At 39.0% G+C, this 24,452-nt stretch overlaps 1 protein-coding gene across 2 annotated transcripts in view; it reads right to left on the bottom strand.

Moving 5' to 3' along the window:
- Nucleotides 1-24,452, bottom strand: part of RASGRF2 (Ras protein specific guanine nucleotide releasing factor 2) — a 233,290-nt gene that overhangs the window by 120,533 nt on the left and 88,305 nt on the right. For both annotated transcript variants that reach the window (XM_029942526.1, XM_029942527.1), the window contains exons 4-10: nucleotides 22,320-22,409; nucleotides 17,682-17,935; nucleotides 13,418-13,497; nucleotides 12,820-13,013; nucleotides 7,504-7,613; nucleotides 6,639-6,757; nucleotides 330-490 (exon numbers count right to left, since the gene is read on the bottom strand). In XM_029942526.1, the coding sequence (XP_029798386.1) occupies nucleotides 330-490; nucleotides 6,639-6,757; nucleotides 7,504-7,613; nucleotides 12,820-13,013; nucleotides 13,418-13,497; nucleotides 17,682-17,935; nucleotides 22,320-22,409 (1,008 nt within the window). The remainder of the gene's footprint in view (nucleotides 1-329; nucleotides 491-6,638; nucleotides 6,758-7,503; nucleotides 7,614-12,819; nucleotides 13,014-13,417; nucleotides 13,498-17,681; nucleotides 17,936-22,319; nucleotides 22,410-24,452) is intronic.

Genomic DNA, 24,452 nt, shown 5'->3' with positions numbered 1-24,452 from the left:
AGGTAAAACAGAGTTTAGCAAATATTATATCAATATACTGTAGTGATTTAGTAAGATTTTTGTAGCTCAGCAGTCATCAGCTAGAAATTTTTTTCTAGGTTATGATTTTAATTGCACTTCTTTATGGAAATGGACACATAAATTTCTACTATTTTGGACTCAATTAACAACAAAATACATGTCAGGCTCAGCAACTGTACATCACCTCACTATGCAGTTGTGACAATCTGGGTGTTATGATACTGGATATGAGAAAGCCATAATTAAATTTACCTCAATCCCTTTTAAGTGCATGGAACATAAATGGAATAGTCATGCAAAACCCATACCTTGAGCAGATGCAGCTTTCCTCCTGAACTTCTTGTGCAAATTAAAAAGTGTTTTGTAAATAAGAAGCACTGTCTTTCTCCTTCCTTTTTCAAAGACAATGAACCCAGGCGAACTTTACTAAGTTTCCCCCTCTCAACAGAAGGTACTTGAATAAGAGAACCTGGTGATCACAAAAGTGAAGAATACACAGCAATTAAAATTTTGTCAAGTCAGAGCTCTTCTTGATGTAATAAACTCTAGGACCTATTTCCCAAGACACCAAGGATTTATTTGATGCACCATTGGAAGTAAATCCTCTACACTCTGAGCAGAAAGACAGTGTATTGTGTTTTAAGGGCCAAAGTAATTCCCACTATTTTGTTTTAATTCCCACTATTTTTGAATTGCTTATTGATTTTAGAGAGAGAGCGAGAGAGAGAGACAGAGACAGAACAAGCAACAGAGAGAGAGAGGGAGAGAGAGAATCCCAAGCAGGCTCTGCACTGTCTGTTCAGAGCCCAATGCAAGGCTCCATCCCATGGACTGTGAGATCATGACCTGAGCTGAAATCAAGAGTTGGACGCTTAACCAACTAAGCCACGTTGTCATTCTTAATTCCTACTATTTTTGTAAAACACTTCAGACTTGAGTATTAATAAACTGTAAAATAAGTTTGAAAGAAAGCCAAATTGAATTCAAAGAACATGGCACTTCTGTCATCTGCTCCTTAGTGATCTAATATCAATCAACCTATTTATTTAAGAATAAGATACATGGGGCGCCTGGGTGGCTCAGTCAGTTAAGCATCCAACTTCGGCTCAGGTCATGATCTCAGTGTTCACAAGTTCAAGCCCAGTGTTGGGCTCTGTGCTGACAGCTCAGAGCTTTGGATTCTGTGTCTCCTCTCTCTCTGCTCCTCTCCTGCTTATGTTCTGTCTCTGTCTCTCTCAAAAATAAATAAGAAATATTTTTAAAAATTAAAAAAAGAAACTTAAGAAAGAATAAGATATTGTATAATTGCATATAGTAATAAAATAACATAACATAATAAAAAGAAAATAGAACTTATTTTTCCTGAGACACTGTAGGTAGACAAATAGCATATTGATAAAAAATAAAATTTACAATGCATGTATATTATACAAATAAACAATCTAATGCAATGTAGCTAATTTTTAAAGGGCAGCTATTTCAGATTATATTTAAAATATGTGTGATAAAAATTTTAAGAAATTTTAATGGAACTCATAAAGTCTATACCCAGAGCATTCCTGTGAATGAAACTGTATTCCATTTAATGTGAGAAGCTCTACATAGATTTTATACAAGTTCATCCTAATAATGACCTCTCTTTCTCCACAAAATAAAATTCCAACCTAAGTTAGACAGCAAACCAAAAAATTGGGAAACATTCTGTTCAATACCTTGACTTCTGAAAGAGTGATACTACTGAGTCAGCCATATCACTACTATTCTGTCAATCTACCACTACTCAAAATGCAGCCTTACAAAGGCACGATTCAGTCTCATCAGAACCATTAAATGCATACTCAACACTTAAATATTAACAGGGGTCAGCACTAGAAAACGAGATTGCAGGCAGCTTCATGTCCTCTTCATACATTTTCTGCATTTCCTGATTTTTTTAATGGTCATAGATTACTTTGATAAGTGGGGAAAGTCCCACTAAAGTTGTTTGTGTGTGTAAAACGGTAAAACTATGACTGTGGGTCACAAAATGTTCACGTTAGCATACGAATATCCCAAATAGCATCTACGTTTTAAGAGAGTTGAAGTTGGGGAGGCAGGTGGATGAGGCTGAAGCCTCCGTGTGCAGATTCCATCTCTTCAGGTGAGTGTTTAAGTAAGACTGCTTGACAGAGGCAGAGTAGGCAGCTATTTGGGGGTGTGAAGAATAGCCCAGAAGTAGCCCTGGGGGAGGCCGTGGGCCTCAGGAACAAATGGCAGGAGAAGGCTTGACTCCACCAAAGGGAACAGGCAAGAAGAGAGCAAAGGAAGGAGGTGAGGCAGGTGGGAGCAAGCTGTCAGAGAGCGCAGGCAGCAAGTAATTAAATTTGAAGAGCAGAGGAGGGGTGGGGAGAGCAAAAGGCAGAATGCCTAGAGAAGTATGTGAGGGAATAATAGCAGAAGGACTGCACTCATGGGGATCATGGGGTGGAATCAAAGCCAGAGGAGCTCTTGCGGAGGACCTGGCTCACCCCTCATTTCACAGAAGGGAAAACTGAGGCCGTGTTAAGATCACATGTGAGTGAGCCATGCCGCACCAAGAGACGGCAGTGGATTCAGCAACATAAACACTGACACTTTGAAAGGGATCAGATGAGAAAAGACAGTCCATTCTAGCTTTGCCATGGCGGGGTCGTGAGATCAGCTAGGGCAGAGTGAAAGACTGGAGCTGAAGACCAATGTCCTGGTGGATAAACAGGTCCAGGAGTCATTTTCAGAAAGGTTATAACCAAGTTTATGAAGATTCAATATAATGTGTTGTTAAGTGCTTCTAGCATTTAATGATTCTGTAGATCAGTAATTACAGAATACACCATTAGCTCATATGTTAGTAATGCTGTGGGTTACACCTTTGAGGTAGAAAAACATGTTCCCTTGTCAATGATACACTAATATGCTTAATCTATAACCATTCATCTCATATATTCAGTCTACACAGAGGTCTATACATCAGAATTAAAAGTGAAGAATTTCAACACTATTGTTTGGTCTATAAAATAATCAAACTGGGAAAAACATGTTAAGTGGATTTTTTTATATTTCATTTTATGTTTGACCTGGTGTTTCAACACAACTCTAAGACTTGAACATTCCTTTCTAGTTAGTACAAATTAAATGAATGTTTTGTATTAGTCATTCCTCAATATCAGACCATTGCTATGACACAGTCCCTTGTCTCTATCAGTCAACCTAGTAATTGGTGTCAATATACAACAAAACTTCTGTTATTTCAATCACTTAATTCCCAAAGAACGGCAACCAGGACTGGCTAATGCCCTTATTCTTCATTCCCCTCAGTAGTGAAAAGGAATGATGAGCAACTTCCAGGTTATTGGGTTAGGCATTTGAGAAAGTACAAATACTTGTAGCCCTCCATGCTACAATTCCAAAGAACACTGCTACCCCAAAAGGACATGACTGTGAGTCTGGGAATGGTTAAGGTACCACAGAGGTCCAAGTCTGCATTCTCAATGCATTTTGCTCTGAATTCAGTAACCTTCATTTAATTATCCTGATTCACACTTCCATAAGACGTTGGCTATACATAATGGATTTTGGGCAAAATATCAATTTAGAGTGCCTCATCTTCTACTAACTGTTCATATATATTTTATGTTATTGAAAAATAGAAACCCGTTCCAAAATTCAGATCTTGGTTTTTTAAATTTATGTCATACTCTCACAGGCACTGGTCTAGATGCTTTTGTGGACATTAGCTCATTAAATATTCACCACGACCCTAAAAGCTAGATGCTATTAACTCCAACTTAAGGAGGGGAAACTCAGGCAAAGAAAAGTTAAGTAAATTGCCCAATATCCTACAGCAAGAAGGTGGAGGAAACAGAATTTGACCTCCAGTGACATGGCTATACTGTCTTCCTTTTACTGCCTCAGACTCTTACACTTCAATTTAACAACCTTGGAGTATATTTTGGAACACAACATTATAAGACTGCATTATGATACAGTCCTTTGCATCCTGCTTGTCAACTGTTTAATGATTAGAATCGATTTACAATAAAACTTCTGTTACTTTAATCACTTAATTCCCATAGCTTGACATTCAACATTATCTGACTCCCTTAATCTAAGGAGGCCTTTTCAATGACCTGGATGACTTATTTTTTTCTAGTCCTCTGAATAAACATTAATTTAAAGTTGAAACCACACCTATATTTGTGCATATGCACACATGTACACACACACATACATACACACTGAAACATGCCTCATACCATCCCTAAAAGTAAATAATACAAATACGAGTAGCCAATTAGAGATAATTTATAGTCCATTTCATAGGAAATGGAATCCATCAAAGTTTAAAAGAATAAAAAACCCACCTTAATGGGTTTTGAAGCTTGTTAAGGGTATGTAGTGAAAGTGATAATAGAAGCAGCCAAAGCCAAACAATGTAAACTTCCCAAATTATATGTAATTGGATTACTTTCTACTTTCGGATTAAGGTCTGGTTTTTTAAAGCCAACTTTATTGAATAATTCTTAAACACACTATCCAACCAAAAATACAGAAAAATACTGTGAAGGCAAATCATTATATCAACATCAGTACAATAATAACATCAGATGTATTAATAGCTGACAGAAGTGCTTTAAACATGTGGCACAGAAAAAGCAATAAATATCATCCGGACATGAATCAAAAAGAGACATGCTCATGAGTGTTTTTCCTCCAGGTGTACTGACAAAAGTGACTTATTCAATATAGTTGACCCTCCAGCATTTTTCATTATAGATGTTTTTTTCAAACTTAGATTAAGAGCAGTCTCAATTTATAGAAATAAATGTTTATGCATAATACTTTCAATCAAAAGCCCTTTCAGAAATAGAATGCTAGTTACAGAAACATTTATTTGCATTCTCACATATTATAAAGCTCCAGTCAATTAGTATGTTTTTCAGCGAACTCCAAATGCAAGAAAAATACAAAATAGGACATCTAACAATCAAAACTTCAGTTCAACAAGTAATTCAATTTAATCCAATGTCCATCTTTCAGGTATCTATAATGGAAAACAACAGATAAGGTAGGAGAGAATTCATAAACACTGCCCTTCAGCGTTACAATTACTGGCAGAGACAGGCGTGCAAACATGTACCTGTAATACACAAGAGGATGAAATACATGCGTCAGGAGCAAGGGGCATGAAACCTGGAGGAAGATAAATTCATTCTAACTGGAGGGAAGGGGAGAGAAAGATGAGGGAAAAATTGTAAAAGGCTCCCTAGAGGTGTCTGACCTGAGCCTGGAAGGCCAAGCAGACATTCGATAGGCACGGAAGGGATGGAGAAGGGCATTCCAAGACCCCAGGCTGGGGAAAGCACACATGAAGGCACACAGGCAGGCAAGTGCCAGGAAGGCAGAAAGCCAATATGGGAACACAGTATCTGCAGAGGAACAGAGGGGGAATTAGGAAGGCCTGATGCTGTCAGCATTATATTCCACTATATTTGGAGGAAGATTAGTATCAGAAGCCAAAACTGAGAAAAGTTATCATTTCCTAAAATAAACTTCCAAACTTTAACATATGTGTAAGTTCTTTCTTTATAAATAAATAATGGAAAATAGAACAGCACGTGTGAAACTTTTTAAAGTATTCTGTGCAAAAATTTATGTGCACAGCACAAATAATGTCTTGTGCAATGAGGTAAAAAAAATTTTAAGCAGTACATTTTGGCAGGCAATGGAAATGCAAATATCTTCACATGTTATTGGCACGTTCTGAACCAAAACTACATTAAAGGTTAATCCTAGCTCCAAAATCTACGTGCCACCGCTCACCAAATTCAAAATCATATATGTGTCCAACGTATGATCCCTTCCCTCAGAACAGGTAAGCACTTAAGAACAGAACTCTGGATAAGGTTTACTCCATGAACTTTGCAATGAGGGTCCTGGATGGAGGTGCACTGTTAATAGTTTCGGGCACAGAGATCTTCAACACTTCTAGAGCTTAACATACTGGGGGATGCTTGGAAAGCACACATCCCAAAAACAAGATACATGCACCATTACCAAAGCATGGCAGGGGTCAACAAACACTTCATTTGGCGACTGGAGTTGCCAACTGAATCAAATCAGATCATGTGGGGCTGATCCAGAAGTGCTTATGAAGAACGGGAACAAGAGACAGCTGTTTTCACTTCGGACATGGTCCCCACCACTATGTGAAAGGGCTTTGAGCAATGCAAGTTTTTCTTGGGCCTTTGCCTGCATATCGTCGCCACCTGGCACTGCCACTCTCATCGGCCAGACCGATCTGTCCTCCTTGGAGCTGTAGAGAATGTCTGGTCCACTGAGGAGGAGGGTCCAGTCAGAATGTAATTTACTGTCCCACTCGTGCTTTACTATTATTGTGTTGCTGTTTTTCATGGCCCCTGAAAAGAAACAGCACAAAGGTGGGCCTCAACCACAGCCTCGGTCAAGGCCATGGGGGTGTCCTGCATGAACGTACCAATCACACAGCTATATCAAACCTGCTCCGAAATGCTTTCTGGGATCTGGCAGTGATAATGTGACAGTTGCAGAGATGCCTAAGACAGTGGGTCTACCCAACTTACCTTGGCGGATGAAAGTTTGGCTGGTGTCCAGCAAAATATCACAACCTTCTACGATCATTCTTTCTATGGCAAGGTTCTTCCTTATGTTTTCAGTGTCACTCACTTCATCATGCATTATCCTATCAGACACAGCACAGACAGATCACAGTAAGAGATACTTTCTATAGCCCTAGCAGGTATTCAAAGAAGAGCTCCCTCTGGGAAGTTCCATTTTGAACTTGTATGAATATAACTGAGACTGTGGGGAGACCAGACTTCCAGGCTTCAACAAGCCATGACCCAAACCAAAGCCAATGTACATCATGATTCTAAATGACAAGTTGGTCAGCAACCAATCCATACCCTGGGGAATGCAACAGGAGAGCAACATATTATTTTATGAAGATCAATCTTCATTGAAATTAGGATGCCATTTCTTGGAGGTGGAGCAAATTAGAGAACTTTATACCATTTTTTTCCATCTAAGCTAAAGGAATACAGATGTAAATAATTCCCTGAAACACTGAAGTCACTGAAAAATCCAAAATATACATTCTCTAGCTTCTTGCCAAATATGAACACAAAGATTCCAATAAAAGTCATTCTCTTATTACACTGAAAGAAACATAAACCCAAATACACTTATAATCTCAATTATATAAATTCACATGCTATAAAAACATTTTTAATGATATATTTTTTCTGTGTTGAAATTAACATGTATGCTGATTCAGTACCATCTGAAGAGTTAGCATTCAGTGTTCAGGTGAATCTGAGAAGCTGGACTGAGTCTTGCTTATTGTTGCCTGGATATATATATTAGGTTTCCACAGAGACTAACTTGCAGCTTTCTCTAATCAACCTTTATTATAAGTTCTCCACATACCTGGACAGTTCCTCTAGTTTTGACTTAGCAAACTCCAGACTTTTCCTTTCCACGTGCTCATGGGGTGTATGAGCTAGGAGTTCATGAAGTGTGATGATATACCTGGGGATCTAAATGCAAAGGCCAGCATGAGCAAGAGGTCAGAAGGAGTGACACTGGGATGGCACTCTACTGTGCCGTCATCATGTCTGAGAAATTCATATCTACTCTTACAGTTCCTTAAAAACTATTTTATGATTTTATATTACTTTTAAGAGACAGAGAGAGAGAGCAGGGAAGGGGCAGAGAGAGAGGGAGACAGAATATGAAGCAGGCTCCAAGCCCTGAGCTGTCAGTGCAGAGCCCGACATGAGGCTTGAACTCATGGACTGCATAATCATGAACTGAGCCGAAGTCGGACGCCCAACTGACTGAGCCACCCTGGTGCCCCATAATTCTACAGTTTTGAAACGAAATACACTTCAATCTTCACACACACACACACACACACACACACACACACACATACTTCACCAAGAACACCCAAAAAAGTAAGAAAATATTATGTTCCAAAGAAACAATTGTTTCTTTAGGTTTTTAAAATATAATCATATATTTCTTAATCAGAAGTTTTGAAAATTGGTTCATGGCATTCAGCTATTTTCAATTCACATGAGTCTATATTTTAGGTATATTGGTTCACAATTTCTTTTAAATTCACAATCCTACTGGATTGTTCTGTTTAGATTTAAAACATGGGAGAAGAAGATATGTTTGCTTTTATTACATTCTTATCCTACTTTACCTTAATTCATCCTTCTAGAAGTAAAAAGTATTGTTTAATTCAACTATTCACTTGTACTTTCGCTTATGGATAAACTATCTGAATTCTGTCAAAGGCATAAACTCCACCAGACGTATGACATTTTAATAGAACATAGTAGAGATTTAACTCAAGTTACAGTGATTCTACATATTTATTTATTTTTTGATGTTTGTTTATTTTTTAGAGCATGACAGAGACAGAGCGTGAGCAGAGAAGGGGCAGAGAGAGAGGGAGACACAGAATCTGAAGCAGGCTTCAGGCTCTGAGCTGTCAGCACAGAGCCCGACATGGGGCTTGAACCCACAAACCATGAGATCAGAAACGAAGTAGGAGGCTTAACCAACTTAGCCACCTAGGTGCCCCTCTACATATTTATTTTTTACTGGCTTACAAACTAAAATCTTTTAGGAAGCTGGGCACTGGGCTTAATCATAATACCCACATGCATGAACAACAGGCACCGTAACACTGCCTGCTGTGAGTCAGATTGGACCTCAAGGTTTGCATGTACACCTAAACCTCCAGCAACAAAAGAGGTATTTGCCCATTTTACAGAGATAAGGGATAAGTGTGAAGAGGTCTGGTAACTTGCCCGAGATGTTGTCACACTAAATGATGGCCCCAGACATGATCACAGCTCTGACCAATGCATGAACACAAGGGCAGTGCCATCAGCACATGATTCTGCAGCTGATACTCTGGGGTGAGGTCCTAGGGAATGTCATCGTATTAAGGTTTTGGAAATTCAGACAGACTCCTTCTGGGAGGGAGACTCCTCCCTCTGTAAGACATGAGGAGGGTACTTCCTGCCTCTCTATCCAATAAACTTCTGGTAAAAGCTCTTGGGATACCTACACTTTCAAATATCCCTTCTATACAGTGCCAAGATGGATAACACTTTGCCTCTAAGTCAGTATTCCTATAAGAAAATCAAGGCAATCAACAGCTAATGTACTAAATTTTTCATAACAAAGAAGGTAGGAGTGGGAGAGCCTGACACTTATAATGCATGCACTGAAAACCCACAAAACTAAGTTTAGTCAATAGCTTCATGATCCTCCCCCATTAATTAAATCTATTTTAGAGAGCTCCTTGGCTAAGATTCAAGTAGATGGATTTGAAATTCAGAAACTGGCCCTTTCTAGTTTCTGCTGGAGGAACAAACAAGCGTGAAGCTGCCAAAAAGCAGGGAAAGGATGTTCGGCAGAGAAGTGGACGGCTCTCCAAAGAGCTCATCTGTATATTCAAGAACTGATTTTAAATCTGTTCCCCCAAAACCCAAGAATCACAATAAGTACTGTCTAGATGGATCATAAAGCTCCTTTCAATTATGAACAATACTTGTCACTTTGTAGACATTAATTAGCTTGCTCGCCAATTACAGTAAATAGGTGGCTAGAGCCACAAAAGGCTACTTTCTGGAGGACATCTAACAGCACTGTTCTTGTCAGGGGCAGATTTCATGATTGGCTTGTCTACGGACTTATGAGAGGCTGAAGCCAATTTAAACAGTACCAGTCGAGCCACTGCCTTTGCTAATTAAAAATTAAATTAACGACTACATTATTTTCCATAACAAATTTCTTGGCAATACTTGGATACTTGTCTGATAGTTCAGTTGAGGATAAATTTACTGTATCAGCCAAATTTGACACCTCCTCTATGTTTCCATAGCTCAACATAGTATATCAACAGAAGCAATTGACTTACTTGACAAAGAGCCCAGGAAAAGGTCTACACATACACAGACTAAACGCTGCCAATCACCTCTCCTCCTCTGTGACCAACCTCTACTCCCATATCTAGACTCAAGAAAAAGCCTGATCATAGATCCCTTGGTGACATGAACTAGCAGGCAGAGGGAAGTGGAAACAGCTAGACCCTCTAAGGGAGCAAATGTTTTCACAACTATTTCACCTCATTTGTGAAAGGGTCAAAAAGGGAACAAAAGGGATAGAATGAACCCAGTAAGAGAAAACCTCCAAGCTTCAAGAAAGTGCAATTTTCCCCTGAGTGGTCCATAGGGTCACTCATAGGGAGAAGGCAGGAGGAAGAGAAACCAAGCGAACAAGACAAAGAAGAGGCACCAAGGACAATGAGGCTCTTAGGTAGCATACTCTGATGGCTTCCCCTCTTGGTCTATTCAAAAATAGTGATAGAGCAGCAAATAGATTAAGAGTTATTCTTTCAATTTATATGTCTTGCAGTTTGGACCAACTCTGGCTAAATTCTTCAAGTTTGAGGCTCCTCCTAGAACAATGGCTCCCCTAAGCTGAGACCTTTGGTTACCCTGGTCTGGAAGAAGCCAAAGAACCTCAACATTTGACCCTTCAGCTAAATTCTAGGGCTCGGGGCCACCACAGTCTTGGGATAGGGGTTCCTAGACCAACACCAGGCTCCTTGTACCACCCTAGTGTTATCGCCCCAGGATCACAGCCAGACATCTAGAGCTCTGGAAGATGACTGGAGCTCAAGTCCTCAATTTTAAATTTTTTAAATGTTTTTTATTTATTTTTGAGAGACAATACGAGCAGGGGAGGGACAGAGAGAGACGGAGGTACAGAATCTGAAGCAGGCTCCAGGCTCTGAGGTAGCTGTCAGTACAGAACCTAATGCAGGGCTCAAACCGAAGAACTGTGAGATCATGACTTGAGCTGAAGCCAGACACTGAAGCCGACTGAGCCATCCAGGCACCCCTCAAGTCCTCAATTTTAAGAATAAAAAACAGAGATTTAGATTGGTTCAATTATTTTCTGCAATGCTATGACTGACAAGTGAGCAAGACATCCAGGTCTCCTCAAGATTCGTAGTCTGATGGTCCTTTCCTGACATTACGGCAATTCCCTGAGGTCAATCAAAATGCTGAGTCATTCTTATTGGGCTTAAACTCCAGGGAAAAAGAGGGAGAATGAGAGAATTTTTAAGAAATCCAAAGGGCTTTCCAAGGGCCTACATTCTACTGTGTTTGGACACCCCCCTACAGAGCAAGTGTGGTTCTGTCTGTTGCTTTAAAACACTGAGAAAATAACACCAAGGGGAAATTAAATAGCCCCTGGGAAGGCATTAATGCACAGTCAGAAAGGGAGCTAGGTGCCCCCCAGAATATTCCATGTGTCTTTCACAACCATTCCTTTGAATATTCACCGGAAACAGAGTTGCTGAAAAGACACAATTTAGGGTTTATAATCATAATCTGGAGGTAACTGCCAAAGACTCAAACAGAATCTCAGAACACTGCATTATATAAAATTTGTTTCCCTATAAATAAAAGCTTAAATTACAATTTTTATAAGGTTTAAAAAAGCAACCTTTTTTGAAGTTTTTCTTGCAAAATATTTCTTCAGGGAGGCAAAAAGTTGAAACAATTCAGTTCCATGAAAAAACACAATAACATTATAAAGTTTCACTATATTTAAGTTGTTTCAAATGCATCCTTTTGGTTTTTAAAAAATCTCACTAAACCTCTGTGGTTACTTCCGGGATCTCAAAGAGGATTGACAAACTTTAGGACAAACAATCATGAATCAGAGCAAGATTTCTTTCTGACGCTATACAATGGTCAGTCGGGGTCAGCAATGCCTGAGCCTGGTGGGGGCTTGGGGATGGGGTGGGCAAAGCTCTCTGCAGAAGCCCTCACACACATGATTGGGAGAATTGGTTTACCACATGACAATCTGGAGGCCTGGCCAGAGCCCCATAAATTCCACAAATAGAACACTCAATGCCTTTCCAAAAGAGCAGAATCGACACTTTTCAAAAGAACAGGAGGTTCAATTCACATTGGGGCCTCCTCAGTTCTCACACAAGGACTCTCAATGGTAAAGCTCTAGGTAAAGGTAAGAACGGAAGTGTGTTTGATTCCTCCGGGTGCTCTCACACCCAAAAGTGAATATAATGACAAGCCCCAGCCTCAATGCAGCAACCTGACTAGGGGCCGAGAGTCCCCAGGTCCAGCCAGCACCTCCACACCCTACATTTTCACAGCCTCTGTGACCCAGGACATCCTCCTTTTGCTCTCCAGACAAGCTCAAAACCAACTTCGACAGCAATTGTAACAGGGCGGGGAGGATGGGCAGGAAATAAAGACTTTCCCAGCAGTCACTCCACCCCTCAGGAGCCTTTTATGCCACCAGCATATACTGGAACGTTTGCACAGCATCCTATTTCTGTAAACCTGATAATATTTTTAAACATCCTGGAGGAGGAGACTCCATGGAAGAAGTCTGTGTGGAATCGTTCTGTAAAGAGAAAACTGTGCTACTTTTCAAAAAATCATTCCTGATTTAATTGCTTCAAAAATGCCTGCTTAAAAAAAAAAAAAAGCCTGCTTTTCTCCCATATGCTACATAGAGGGAAAATGTGTGGCATAAATTTGTTTATCTCAGGGTCAAGCTCAGGACAATTGATGTGCATGTGCCATAGTTCCGCACGAGCATGGTTACATGTCACTCTAGGTTTCAGTACCACCAAACTGGAACAGATGACTTATAAATGCGTCCCAGATGACTTACCTGGAACATTGGATACGTCAAGAATGTTTCCAGCATCCTCCCCTCACACGCAGGGTTGGCTTCGTACTGTTTTAAGAGTTTGTCAAAATCTCGGTTTTGCTTACAATTGGCAAGCACTTGGAGGCTGTACTGGTGATTACGCACAAATTCTTGATAAATGTTCAACATGGGGAGCAAAATATCAAACAGGTCAGCTGGAAAAAAAGAAGTAAACATGGCAGTGTCTCATGGTACTTGGTAAGTGATCTAAGGTACAAGGAGAGACTGTGTTCACTCAGTGGAAATGGCAGAGAGTAGCTCCCAGCACCACATGTCACAATTGCACAGGGCCCCCGTCCAGGTGCTTGAATGACTAACTGATGTGGTAGAATGCACAGTGGCAGAGGTGGGGAGGGAGAGCCCAATTCTAGCCCCAGATGAACAATGACAGGCCAGGGGAAAGGGTTGAAGGGGCAATAAAACAGATTTCCAGTGCCTAAGGAACCTCACAGGTCAGCAGGGAAATTCAGACAGGTTAGGCTGAATAATGTGGAAGTTATTTTACTTTAATTGTAGCCGTATTAAAAGAAAATCCTTTATCTTGAAAGCACACACTTACCTAAAATTAAAGTTGGCCAGTTTGCTATTCTTGCCTTCAGTCCTTGATGAAATATTTCATGAAGAAACATAATTGTTTCACTATAAAAAATTAAAAATAATATAATTTAGTCACTTCTTTGTTAAAGAAGTCCACTGAGTCCTTACAGCCTTAATAAATACATGATTTACATGCCTCCCAGGGCCTCTGAACTGTATACACAATAATAACATGGATTATGCTAGCTCTCATAAAGCAATTTGTCTTTCAAACAATCTCAAAAATTCTGAGCTAAGCTTCAAATAGTGGAAGACAGTAAACACCAAATCACTGTCATATAACCCTCTTGATCAATTTATGATAGCAACATCTTTCTACTGTTAGAATTTAGCACTTCAACTGATAATAAAAAAATTAGTTATGATCCTTTTTCTTTTCATATTTGATTCTAGATGATAATTCAGGGAAAGGACTCTCTTTTTCACTAAGATGAGTTTTGACAGGAGAGAGGGGGGGGAAAATCCATAGCAAAGATTTGGCAGAACTCTACCGTAACCACTCCTAAGGCACGCAAGATGGAAATGTAAAAGAATCCTCTGAAAAGGACTAAATCTATACAGAGATACTAAAATCAGAACTATGCATAGAGATCCAAATTTCTACAAGGTTCAAGAAGAGAAGTTACCAAAGTAACTTTTGCATTCTCCTCATTAAAATCAACTCATTGGAATGGGCTGCTAAAGCCTTTTCTGAACTAAAACATCCACATAATCAAATACAGAATTACTCATGTAAGTTAGATACTCTGGTTTAAGTCAAATTCAATTACAATAAACATCAATGGGAAATCCTTCATTTTTTTCCAAATGGTCCATGAAACAAAATACATGCTGCTTGAAGATGATAATATGTTTTTCTTTTACAGAAATTTTAACTAACCAGTGTTTGTCATTCAAAAATTTCAACCAAATCTAATTTGGTACATATTGGTTTCTGGGGGTTTAAAAATGTTTTTTAATGTTTTTATTCATTTTTGAGAGACAGAGAGAGACAAAACACTAATGGAGCAAGGGCAGAGAGAAACAGAGACACAGTATCTGAAGCAGGCTCTAGGCTCTGAGCTGTCAGCACAGAGCCTGACACGGGGCTTGAACCCACAAACCACAGATCATGACCTGAGCCAAAGTCAGACACTTAACAAACTGAGCCACCTAGGTGCCCCTAGTTTGGTAGATATTGTATCCTAGTCTTTCAATCTCCTTTCTATTGTCCTTTTAGGTGGACAGGATGGAGAGCTAAAGCTAAACTTTCCAGACTCCATTGCAAATGGGGTTCTGAATATAAATTCAGTTCCACAAATTGATGCACTTGGTAAGACATGGAAGGTAGAAAGAGAGGCCATCTTACTGTTGCTGAAAATCAGTCGTGAAGATGTGAGTGTTTTAGCGACAATATCAGCACCCAGTTTCAGTGTTCTAGTTCGTAGGCAACAACTTCCTAGACCTGAGAGGCAGATATGGTGGCAATGGCAGTGGCTGTAGTTACCCTCCTCTAAATCACACCTACAGTGCTGTGCTCTTGAACTCAGAGCTCCAGGAGCAGCCCCCTGGCTTTACTCTTTCAGCTCTTCCAAAGAATTCTATAAGCAATGAACTCCCTGCACTCACAGAGAGGCTTCTCTTTGCTACACTGAAAACTTACTGATACATCTACCTTCATATTTGATACCTGGATGGTTAGAAAACAGATGAAACTATCCTGCATGGAGATACATAGATTATTTTTTAAATATAAACTCTGTTGAGATTCAAGATAATTGACTGGCCTAGGACTTGAGTTTTAATGGTAAAGAAAGTTAAACAATAGCAACGACAATAAACACCTTATAAGCCTCACCTTCAAAAACATACCTTTTTAGCATGTTAACTGGAATTAAAATAAAAACTGTTAATGGGGCACCTGGGTGGCTCAGGTGGTTAGGCATCTGGTTCTTTGTTTTGGCTCAGATCATGATCCCACAGCTTGTGAGATGGAGCCCTGTGTCAGGCAGTGTGCTGATAGACTGGGATTCTCTTTCTCTCCCCTGTCCCTGCATCTGCCCTGAGCTCGCTCTCTCTCTCAAAATAAAGTAAAAAACATTTTAATTAGAAAATATGAAAAATAAAAAGTAAAAACTTAATAAAACAAAAAAGGGTTAAAAAATAACACATATCTTGAAAATAAGTAAATTAAATTAAATGAAAACTTAAAAACCTACCTCTTTAAATCTCCATCAAGGACTAGGTATAGTAAACAACTACTAACTACAGGAAGAGCTTACAGCCTTGCCTTCCAAGAAGAGGCACAGCATCCTGACTCCGAATTTAAACAATATGACAAACTTGCCTTGCACACAGCAGATCAGGGGACCCAATGGAAACAAATCCCCAGAGGTGACCTAAGACCAATGTGTTGCAGCCTCTGCTGGCAACACCACCAGAGTGAAGGTTACAACTGAGCCACTGTCATCAGAACTGCTGAAACGACACACTCGGGTGACTGACGTATCACCAAAATGCCAGCTGTGCAGCTTGTGGACCAGGAGCTATCCCTCAGGTTCCCTGCGCATCCCACACACTCCAGTGGGGCCAGGACCACCTCAGGACAGAGAATCAAGCTTTGAGTCTCTTGCTATCAAGCTCCTTTTGCAGTCATCCACAAATACTCAGCCACACTTTTTTAAATATTTAAATACATTTAAATTCTGATCTATGATTTAGTCCCTAAAACCCTCTTTACGATATGGGTTTTCATTTTATAAAGACCTATAGAAAAAAACCTCTAGCTCAGAATTAGCAATAACTTAAACTGGAGAGGGGTGAAATAAGGGATGAAGAGCACATTTCTGGTGTTGAGCACTGTGATGTACAGAATTGTTGAATCATTACACTGCACATCTGAAACTAATATAGCACGGTATGTCAACTATACTTCAATAATAAAACAAAGTAAAATAAAATAAATGCATAAAAAGCCTAATTCTTTAAAAAGCCAAATTAAAAATATATTACAATAACTTTTTGTTCTTTTTCATTAAAAAATTTGTTTGATTAGATACATAGTTATATTACATTCAGGTGTTTAACTTAGTGATCTGACAAGTTTATAGGTTTCCTATGCTCACCACATGTGTAACTATAATATGCCCCATTACATCACTACTACAATACAAGTGACTGTATTCCTTGTGCTCTGCCTTTTATTCCCATGACGAATCCATCCCATAACTGGAGGCCTGTATCTCTCTCTCTCCGCTTCACCCATTTTGCCCAACCCCTCAGCCCTCCTCTGGCAACTATCAGTTTGATCTAAATGAGTCCAAGTCTGCTTTTTGTTTATTTATTTATTTTTAGATCCCACTAATGAGTGGAATCATATGGCATTTGTTTTTCTTAGTCCAACGTGTTTCAAGAAGCATAACAGCTTCCAGGTCCATCCACGTTGTCTCCGATGGCAAATATCATCCCTTTGTATGACTTTGTAATATTTGATGTTATTTGATGTTTTTTTTCATGTTATTTGATGTTTTCATGTTGTTTTTGACTTTTGAACTATGTAAGTTTCTTCAAAAATAAATAAATGTACTCAAATAAGTAAATAAATAAATGGGTGAATTAAAAATTAAACAAATAAATAATTTTTAAGCAAAGCACCCAGGCACTCCCTTTCTCCCCTTCTCCTGGTCCCTTCTTTATTTTTTTCCACAGCGCTCATCACCATATAATATGCTGCATATTTCATTTATTTACTATTGTCTTCCCACATCAAAATTTAAGTTACATGAAGACAAGGATTTTTGCTTTGTTCACTGATGAATACTCAGCAGGAAGGACACTGTAAATATTTATTGAGAGAATGAATTTGCTAGAGAGTTTCAGGCCCCCTGTTAGTTTTTGTTCTTCTTAAAATACATCTGTATAAATTACATGTAAAGACCCATTACTCATTCCATTTCCCTCAGCTTATGAAGGAGATTATCTTTTCCAACACACACACACCCACACAATGACAAGAAAACATAGGCCAAACAGAGAAAAGACCCAGCAAACTAGATGCCATGATTCAAGACAAAGTCATGTATACTCACACAAATAATGAAACACAAATGATAGCTTTCTTATTTCTAATATCATAAACTCATAAAGGTAAACTTATGATTCCTATTCTTTTAAGAGTAAAGTAAAAATTCTTTTAAGAAATAGAAATGGGTTTTTCACAAGACTCTTTGATTTATGCCAAGACAAACCTGTTGAGAAAAATGCTGCTGACATCATCGTGGCTGATGGGAGGCTTCTTGGAGCTGGCTGCCATCCGCAGGGGCCGGAGGAAGCCGTTGACCAGGATGTAGAGCTGGTGAACGTACTCTGACTCCGCCTCAACCATGGTGAACACAATCTGGTTTCTCTTCCTCATGCTTTCAGCATGAGGAGAACAAATGTAATCCTGCACAATGGTCTTCCATTTCCTTCTGCACAACCATCCTCTCATGAAGCTCTGAACCTACAGAACAACAACAGAAAGAATCTCAGGGAGGGTGAGACTGTCCTTGATAAACCTGTCAGGAAGGGTTTTCATTCCGTGTCATAACTGCTTTTTATTAGAGTGCTAATGGTCCCATCGCTAGAATAACTCACGGCAGGCTTTTCCAGATAGAAGAAAAAGAGAATTTAAAAATAGTATTTTTCTCAGCCTTACAAGTTTCTTCCATATCTTAAGCTCTTTAGGACTGCTGATATGGACACCAGAATATGATAATATTACATATTCAGTTATTAATATTTTAATAAAGGAATACATTGAAGGTTTATTCTTTAACAATATAAAATCAGACACTGGAAATTTTTAATTGTGGTAAAAAAATCACATAACATAAAATTTACCATCTTAACCATTTTTAAGTGCACAGCTCAGTAGTGTTAAGTGTTTCACATTGTTGTGCAACAGGTGTCCAGAATTTCTTCATCTTCAAAACGGACACTCTATACCTACTGAACAACTCCCCACTTCTCCCTTCTCTCAGGCCCTGCTCCCCACCATTCTACTTTCTGTTGCTGTCAATTTAACCACTTTAGATAGCTCATGTAAGTGGAATCACACCGTATCTATCTTTTTGTGACTGGTTCATTTCACTTAGTATGATGTCCTCAAGGTTCATCCATGTTGTACCATTGCTAGGATTTCCTCCCTGCTTAAGGCTGAATAACTTTCCATTGTATGTACATGTCATTTAGTCCATTCATATCCTGAAAGACATTAGAGTTGGTTCCACCTCTCCCCTATTGTGAATAATGCTGCAGTGATCATGGGAGTACAAATATCTCTTCAATACCCTATTTTAAATTCTTCTGGATATATACCCAGAAGTGGAAATGCTGGATCATGTGGTAGTTCTATTTTTAATTTTTTGAGGAATGACTGTACTGCTTTCCATAGAAGTTGAACCACTTCACAATCCCACCAGCAGTGCACAAAGGTTCAACACCTACGTTGTTTTTTTGATGGTAGTCATCCTAATGGGTGTGAGGTGACACTGCGCTATGGTTTTGATTTGTATTTCTCTGATGCTTAGTGATATTAAGCAGCTTTTCATATGGATATGACTTCTCCAAAGATTACATGTATATCATTTCATCTTTGGAGAAAAGTCCTTTGCCCACTTTTAAATCAGGTTATTTGATTTGTTGTTATTGAAGGTTTTTATTACAAAGCTTAAAAAATAAGTGTTAGACAACAGTTCAAGTGATCCCTTCTATTTAAAGATGAGTAAACTAAATTTTATGGTAACTCACACAGGAAAGATGCACTCAGACTTGACATTCTTTTACCTGCTTTTTGTTAACTATAAAGATTCTCTCTTAGCCATGTTAATGATTTGCAATTGAGATTATTTTGTGAAAAGAAACATGAAATATAATTAAAAATCAATTCTGTAGAAAACATGATAGCTTCTAAATTTGATCTGAAATTCCTAGGTATAATCTGAAAAATAATAGACAAACATATGCAGTTTAGCCAACAAATATTTACTAAACATCATTCAAGTATCCAGGTAAATGCTGGGTGCTAACCAGACAGGTGCATGTCATAATCCTTAACCCAAAGGCTGAGGACTAATCTGCTGACTAACTTTGAACTCTAGTCCTCTATTTTCTCACCTATACAATAATGGACCCAAAAAGCTGAAGTCCTTTCTAAATATAAAACAGTTACAAGGTTATTACTCTGGTGTACGATAGCCTAGTGGCAGATTCAGCCACAAAGCAGGTTGCAAATCCATATATGATTGAAAGCATGAAATCACTACCAAATCTCTCTTTAGTATTATTGTTTTCTAATCAACACAGTCTTACACTTCTTATTTTTTCCCTACTATTTCACCCATATGGACTAAACTGTCACATATTTAAACAACTGCTCTTCTGTTGCAATGTTTAAAATTCCTTCATTTACCTACTGATGTTGTCATCATACTATCAATTTTGAGGCAGGCATTCACACAGCTGCCATGCTTCAAACAATAAAAACTAGCCACATTTTAACAGAATTATGTGGGGGAATTTATATGAATATTATTTGGAGAAATCTAATGGGAAACTTCTTTGTCATCTAATAAATTACAATTTTTGGTTCATTGAAGATACAAAATTATGTTATTTACCAAATCAGAATAGAGAAACTAATTCATTTGAAATACCTTATGCCACACAGACCACAGAAGGATTGGGATATGAAGCACATTCGAATTAATTTCAAAGCCTACTTAACAAGTTCAAAAATATGTTTTTTAGTTGCTTCCATTGAGAAATAGGAAGGTAGAAAATGTAAAAAGCATTTATTTTACCACTATTCTTCCAATTAACAGAAATATTTTCAAAAATCATCTTAATGAAATTTTATGTTAAACAGTCTTTATGTTTACTTAGTCAGGTATCACCTGCTGAGCTGGTTGACTTTTCTAACAGACCAGTTCCTACAAAAAAAAAAATCCTGAAAATTCTACTTCACTCATCTCTTTGTTTACAGACAACTTCATATTACTAAAAGAAAGGCAAGAGCATTAATCTTATAACAATAACATAAATCAAACTCAATATAAATGTTTTTGAATTCTAAGAAAGGAATGGTGTTATTTCACTTTTTATTCCTTAAAAAATGAAAACATTTCAATTTAGTTCTAAGAAGTATTTCTCTTTCAAACTCTGAGCAATATTTAAAGTATTGTTACAACTTGGGGCATCTGGGTGGCTCAGCCAGTTGAGCGTCCAGCTCCAGCTCAGGTCATAATCTCATGGTTCATGGGTTTGAGTCCGGCATCAGGCTCTTTGCTGACAGCTAGCTCAGAGCCTGGAGCCTGTCTTCAGATTCTGTGTCTCCCTCTCTCTCTGACCCTCCTCTGCTCACGCTGTCTTAAGTAAAACATTTTTTAAAAATCTAAAGTTTTGTTACAACTAAAAGGGAATAATTATGTAGCATAGAAAAAACAGGAATAAGAAAAACATTAAGATGAAATAAAGATTTGAAGGTATGTATCCAAAAAAAGTTCTGTAACTATGAGCTTTTCACATAATGTTCACAAAGCTAAGTAGATGATTTACACAAGAGAATTACGATGATGGAACTCAAAACCTAAGATGACATAAATCAAATATAGTAGACCAGAGTGAGTACCAGTGTTTGGTTAAGGGCAAAAGTGGGCCTGGGAGGCAGAGTAGGTTAAGCGTCCGACTTCAGCCTCAGGTCTTTATCTCACAGTTCATGACACTGAGCCCCGAGTCGGGCTTTGTGCTGACAGCAGAGCCTGGAGCCTGCTTCAGATTCTGTGTCTCCCTTTCCCTCTGCCCTTCCCCTGCTCATGCTCTGTATCTCTCCGTCTCTCAAAAATAAATAAACATTAAAAAAATTTTTTAGAGTTGTACACAGGAATAACTAACAGTATCACAGAAAGATCTGTTAATCATGTGGATGTTAAACAAGAAAGTAATAATGATAATAAAACAGAAATCTGAGCAGATGTATTTAGTTAATCTTTTCACATGTTCAAAAAAATCCTTTCTAAATAAACACTGAAAGCTAAGCTAAAAGAAATATTTTTAAAATGTCATTTAAATATACTCCCCTAGGAGCAACTAGGGGGCTCAGTCAGTTAAGCATCTGACTTTTTTTTGATGTTTACTTATTTATTTTGAAAAAGAGAAAGAGAGAGCACAAGCAGGGGAGGGGCAGAGAGAGAAGGAAAGAGAGAATCCCAAGCAGGCTCTGTACTACAAACCATGAACCTGACACTGGGCTTGATCTGACGAACCAGGAGATCATAACCTGACCTGAAATCAAGAAGGGACACTCAACCGACTGAGTCACCCAGGTGCCACAAGCCTCCAGCTCTTGATTTCAGCTCAGGTCATGATTACGCAGTCCTGAGATCTAGCTCTGCATTAGGCCCCATGCTGTGTATGGAACCTGATGGGGATTCTCTCTTCTCCTCTCTCTCTGTCCCTCTCCATCTCACACGCATGTGCAAACATGCACTCTCTCTCCCCAAAAAACAAATAAATAAACATGAAAAAAAAACCCTCCTAAAATGTGAAAACAGCACAAAATCATGAGGTTCTAAAGCACTTACTTAATCCTACTTGAAAACAGTATTGTCTTAACGTCTGGTTTTGGCATCCTTTCTACAGTGTCCAAAAGAGGATGCCCAGAACTTGAAAAAAAATCTCAAGCTGAAACTTCCCAAAGTAGCCATACCTGGATTGCTCTGAAGGGCAGGTCTGAGAACCATTAGAACAAGATGGTTCTCAGCTCAGAGACAGGGTGGCAAAGACATCACTAAGGACAGACAATGATCACCAGGCTTCCCCAAAGCCAGAAACGCCCAACATCCTACCTTTTTAATCTTCTTGATGTCTGGATCTTCATCTTCTTGATTAGTTTGGTAAGGCCGCATTCGTTCCTTGGTTTTATTAAGAGCGATAATCTATAACACAAAATTGGCCCATGTCACGACTGGGAAATACTGGCTTATAGCTATAACTCACAGGAGGTTATGCCTACAAGGTACCTTAGGAGATCCTCAGGAAACTTTCACTTTTTATGAATCCTTTCCTCCACTGGTGCTGAGGCAAGGAAAGAATGAACATCACCCCAACCCTATTTAGTTATGTTGCTGACCAAAGTTCTTACAAGAAGTGATTGTGAAAAGTGTGAACTGGGATCTGGGTTAGGAGAAATGTTTGCCCAAAATCTGGCCCTGCCTGCCAGTGAGGACTAGGCCAAGGCCTTCACAGGAGCTGAATGACATGCTGCCTGCCAATCTTGCCCAACGGCAGCTGCCTGTAATGCCCCGTGGTCTCCAAATGCAATTAACACTCAGCCCAGAGCTCCTGCTTCCCATAATCAGCCTGCAGCCTCCCAGACAGGCACACATAGTACAGCAGGCTCAATGAATTCCCTGGGAAAATGGCAACTGCAAATGAACTTCAGAGTCCTGGGGTTGATCCAAGACAGCAAGAAAAGGTGAAAAGGTAAAAAGGATCGAAATGACCCGAGATCTCTTTAAGCTCCAACTCAGTTATGTGACATGTTGGGCAATTCAAGACCAGATGGCGACCCAAACACACGTAGTAATAAAAATCACCAGACTACTGCTCAATTGCAGCCTCCTATAAAGGTAAGAACTCTGCAGCTTTGCTAACAAGCACTTTAAAAGTTCAGAATCATGATTGCTTCATCTGACCTGTCTTTACATTTTGTCACCAAAAACAAATGCACATTTCTGCCGTTTTCTGGCAGAAGAGTAGGAAAATAAAAGGAGTAGAAAATTAATTATGGTTCCTGCCAAGACACCACATAAGACATACCTGCTACTGACAGTTTGGGCTACAATCTATATTCAGACTAAAATAGAACATAGTGAAGACAGATAAGCATGCACAAGTAAATATTGGGGAACATTGCTTGATGCTGAGTTTCTCTTCGGGAGTAAATGCCAACCTCTTTCACTTAGCAGACAAGCATCTGCTCTGGCTTACTGTGGCAAAGAAAGAACACAATAATTTTGTCTTAAATTACAGTGCCTGATATAGTCCTTTAAAATGCAGGTTTGTTAAGTTTTCTGTTGTTGTTTTCACTATATGAGATTTCAGGGTTGAACTGGGAAGTTAACAACACTAATGATATGGTGAACATGGTCTGCAATGTATCATCAGAGAAGCAATCAGATCCCAGGTGGAATCAAGCTTTTACTAATGCTCTGTAAACTGGAGGTGATATACATAAGCAGCAGGAGGTGAAAACCTCTCACAGGATTCAGAGTGTGTCTTAGAGGAAGGTGTGAGGAAACAAAGAGGAAATTATTGTCTGATAACTACAAAAATAACAACAAAGTTATCAGGGCTGAGGATTCTGAATTGTTCTGTCAATGGGATACAATTAAAAGTAGGTTTCACCATAAAAACCCTTGAGGAGAAAGCAGGAAATAGCCTCCTAGACATCAATCGCAGCAATTTCCTTCTTGACACATCCCCAGAGGCAAGGGAATCAAGAACAAAAATGAACTATTGGGACCTCATCAAGATAAAAAGCTTCTGCAAGGCAAAGGAAACAGTAAAAAAAACTAACAGGCAACTGACAGAATGGGAAGATAGTGGCAAATGGCATATCAGATAAAGGGCTAGTATCCAAAATATACAAGGAGCTCACTAAACTCCATACACGAAAAATGAATGAAGAAATGGGCAGAAGACCTGAACAGACACTTCTCCAAAAAGGACATCCAGATGGCCAACAGGCACATGAAATGATGCTCAGCGTCATTCATCATAAGGGAAATACAAATCAAAACCACACTGAGATACCACCTCACACAGGTCAGAGTCGCTAAAATGAACAAATCAAGAGACTATAGATGCTGGCGAGGATGTGGAGAAACAGGCACCTTCCTACACTGTTGGTGGGAATGTAAACTGGAATGCAGCTGCTCTGGAAAACAGTGTGGAAGCTCCTCAAAAAACTATCGATA

This window comes from Suricata suricatta, chromosome 6, assembly GCF_006229205.1.
Source record: "Suricata suricatta isolate VVHF042 chromosome 6, meerkat_22Aug2017_6uvM2_HiC, whole genome shotgun sequence".
In the NCBI taxonomy this organism is placed as follows: Eukaryota; Metazoa; Chordata; class Mammalia; order Carnivora; family Herpestidae; genus Suricata; species Suricata suricatta.
Note: the sequence above shows the minus strand (reverse complement) of the source record. Positions and strands in the feature narration are given on the sequence as shown.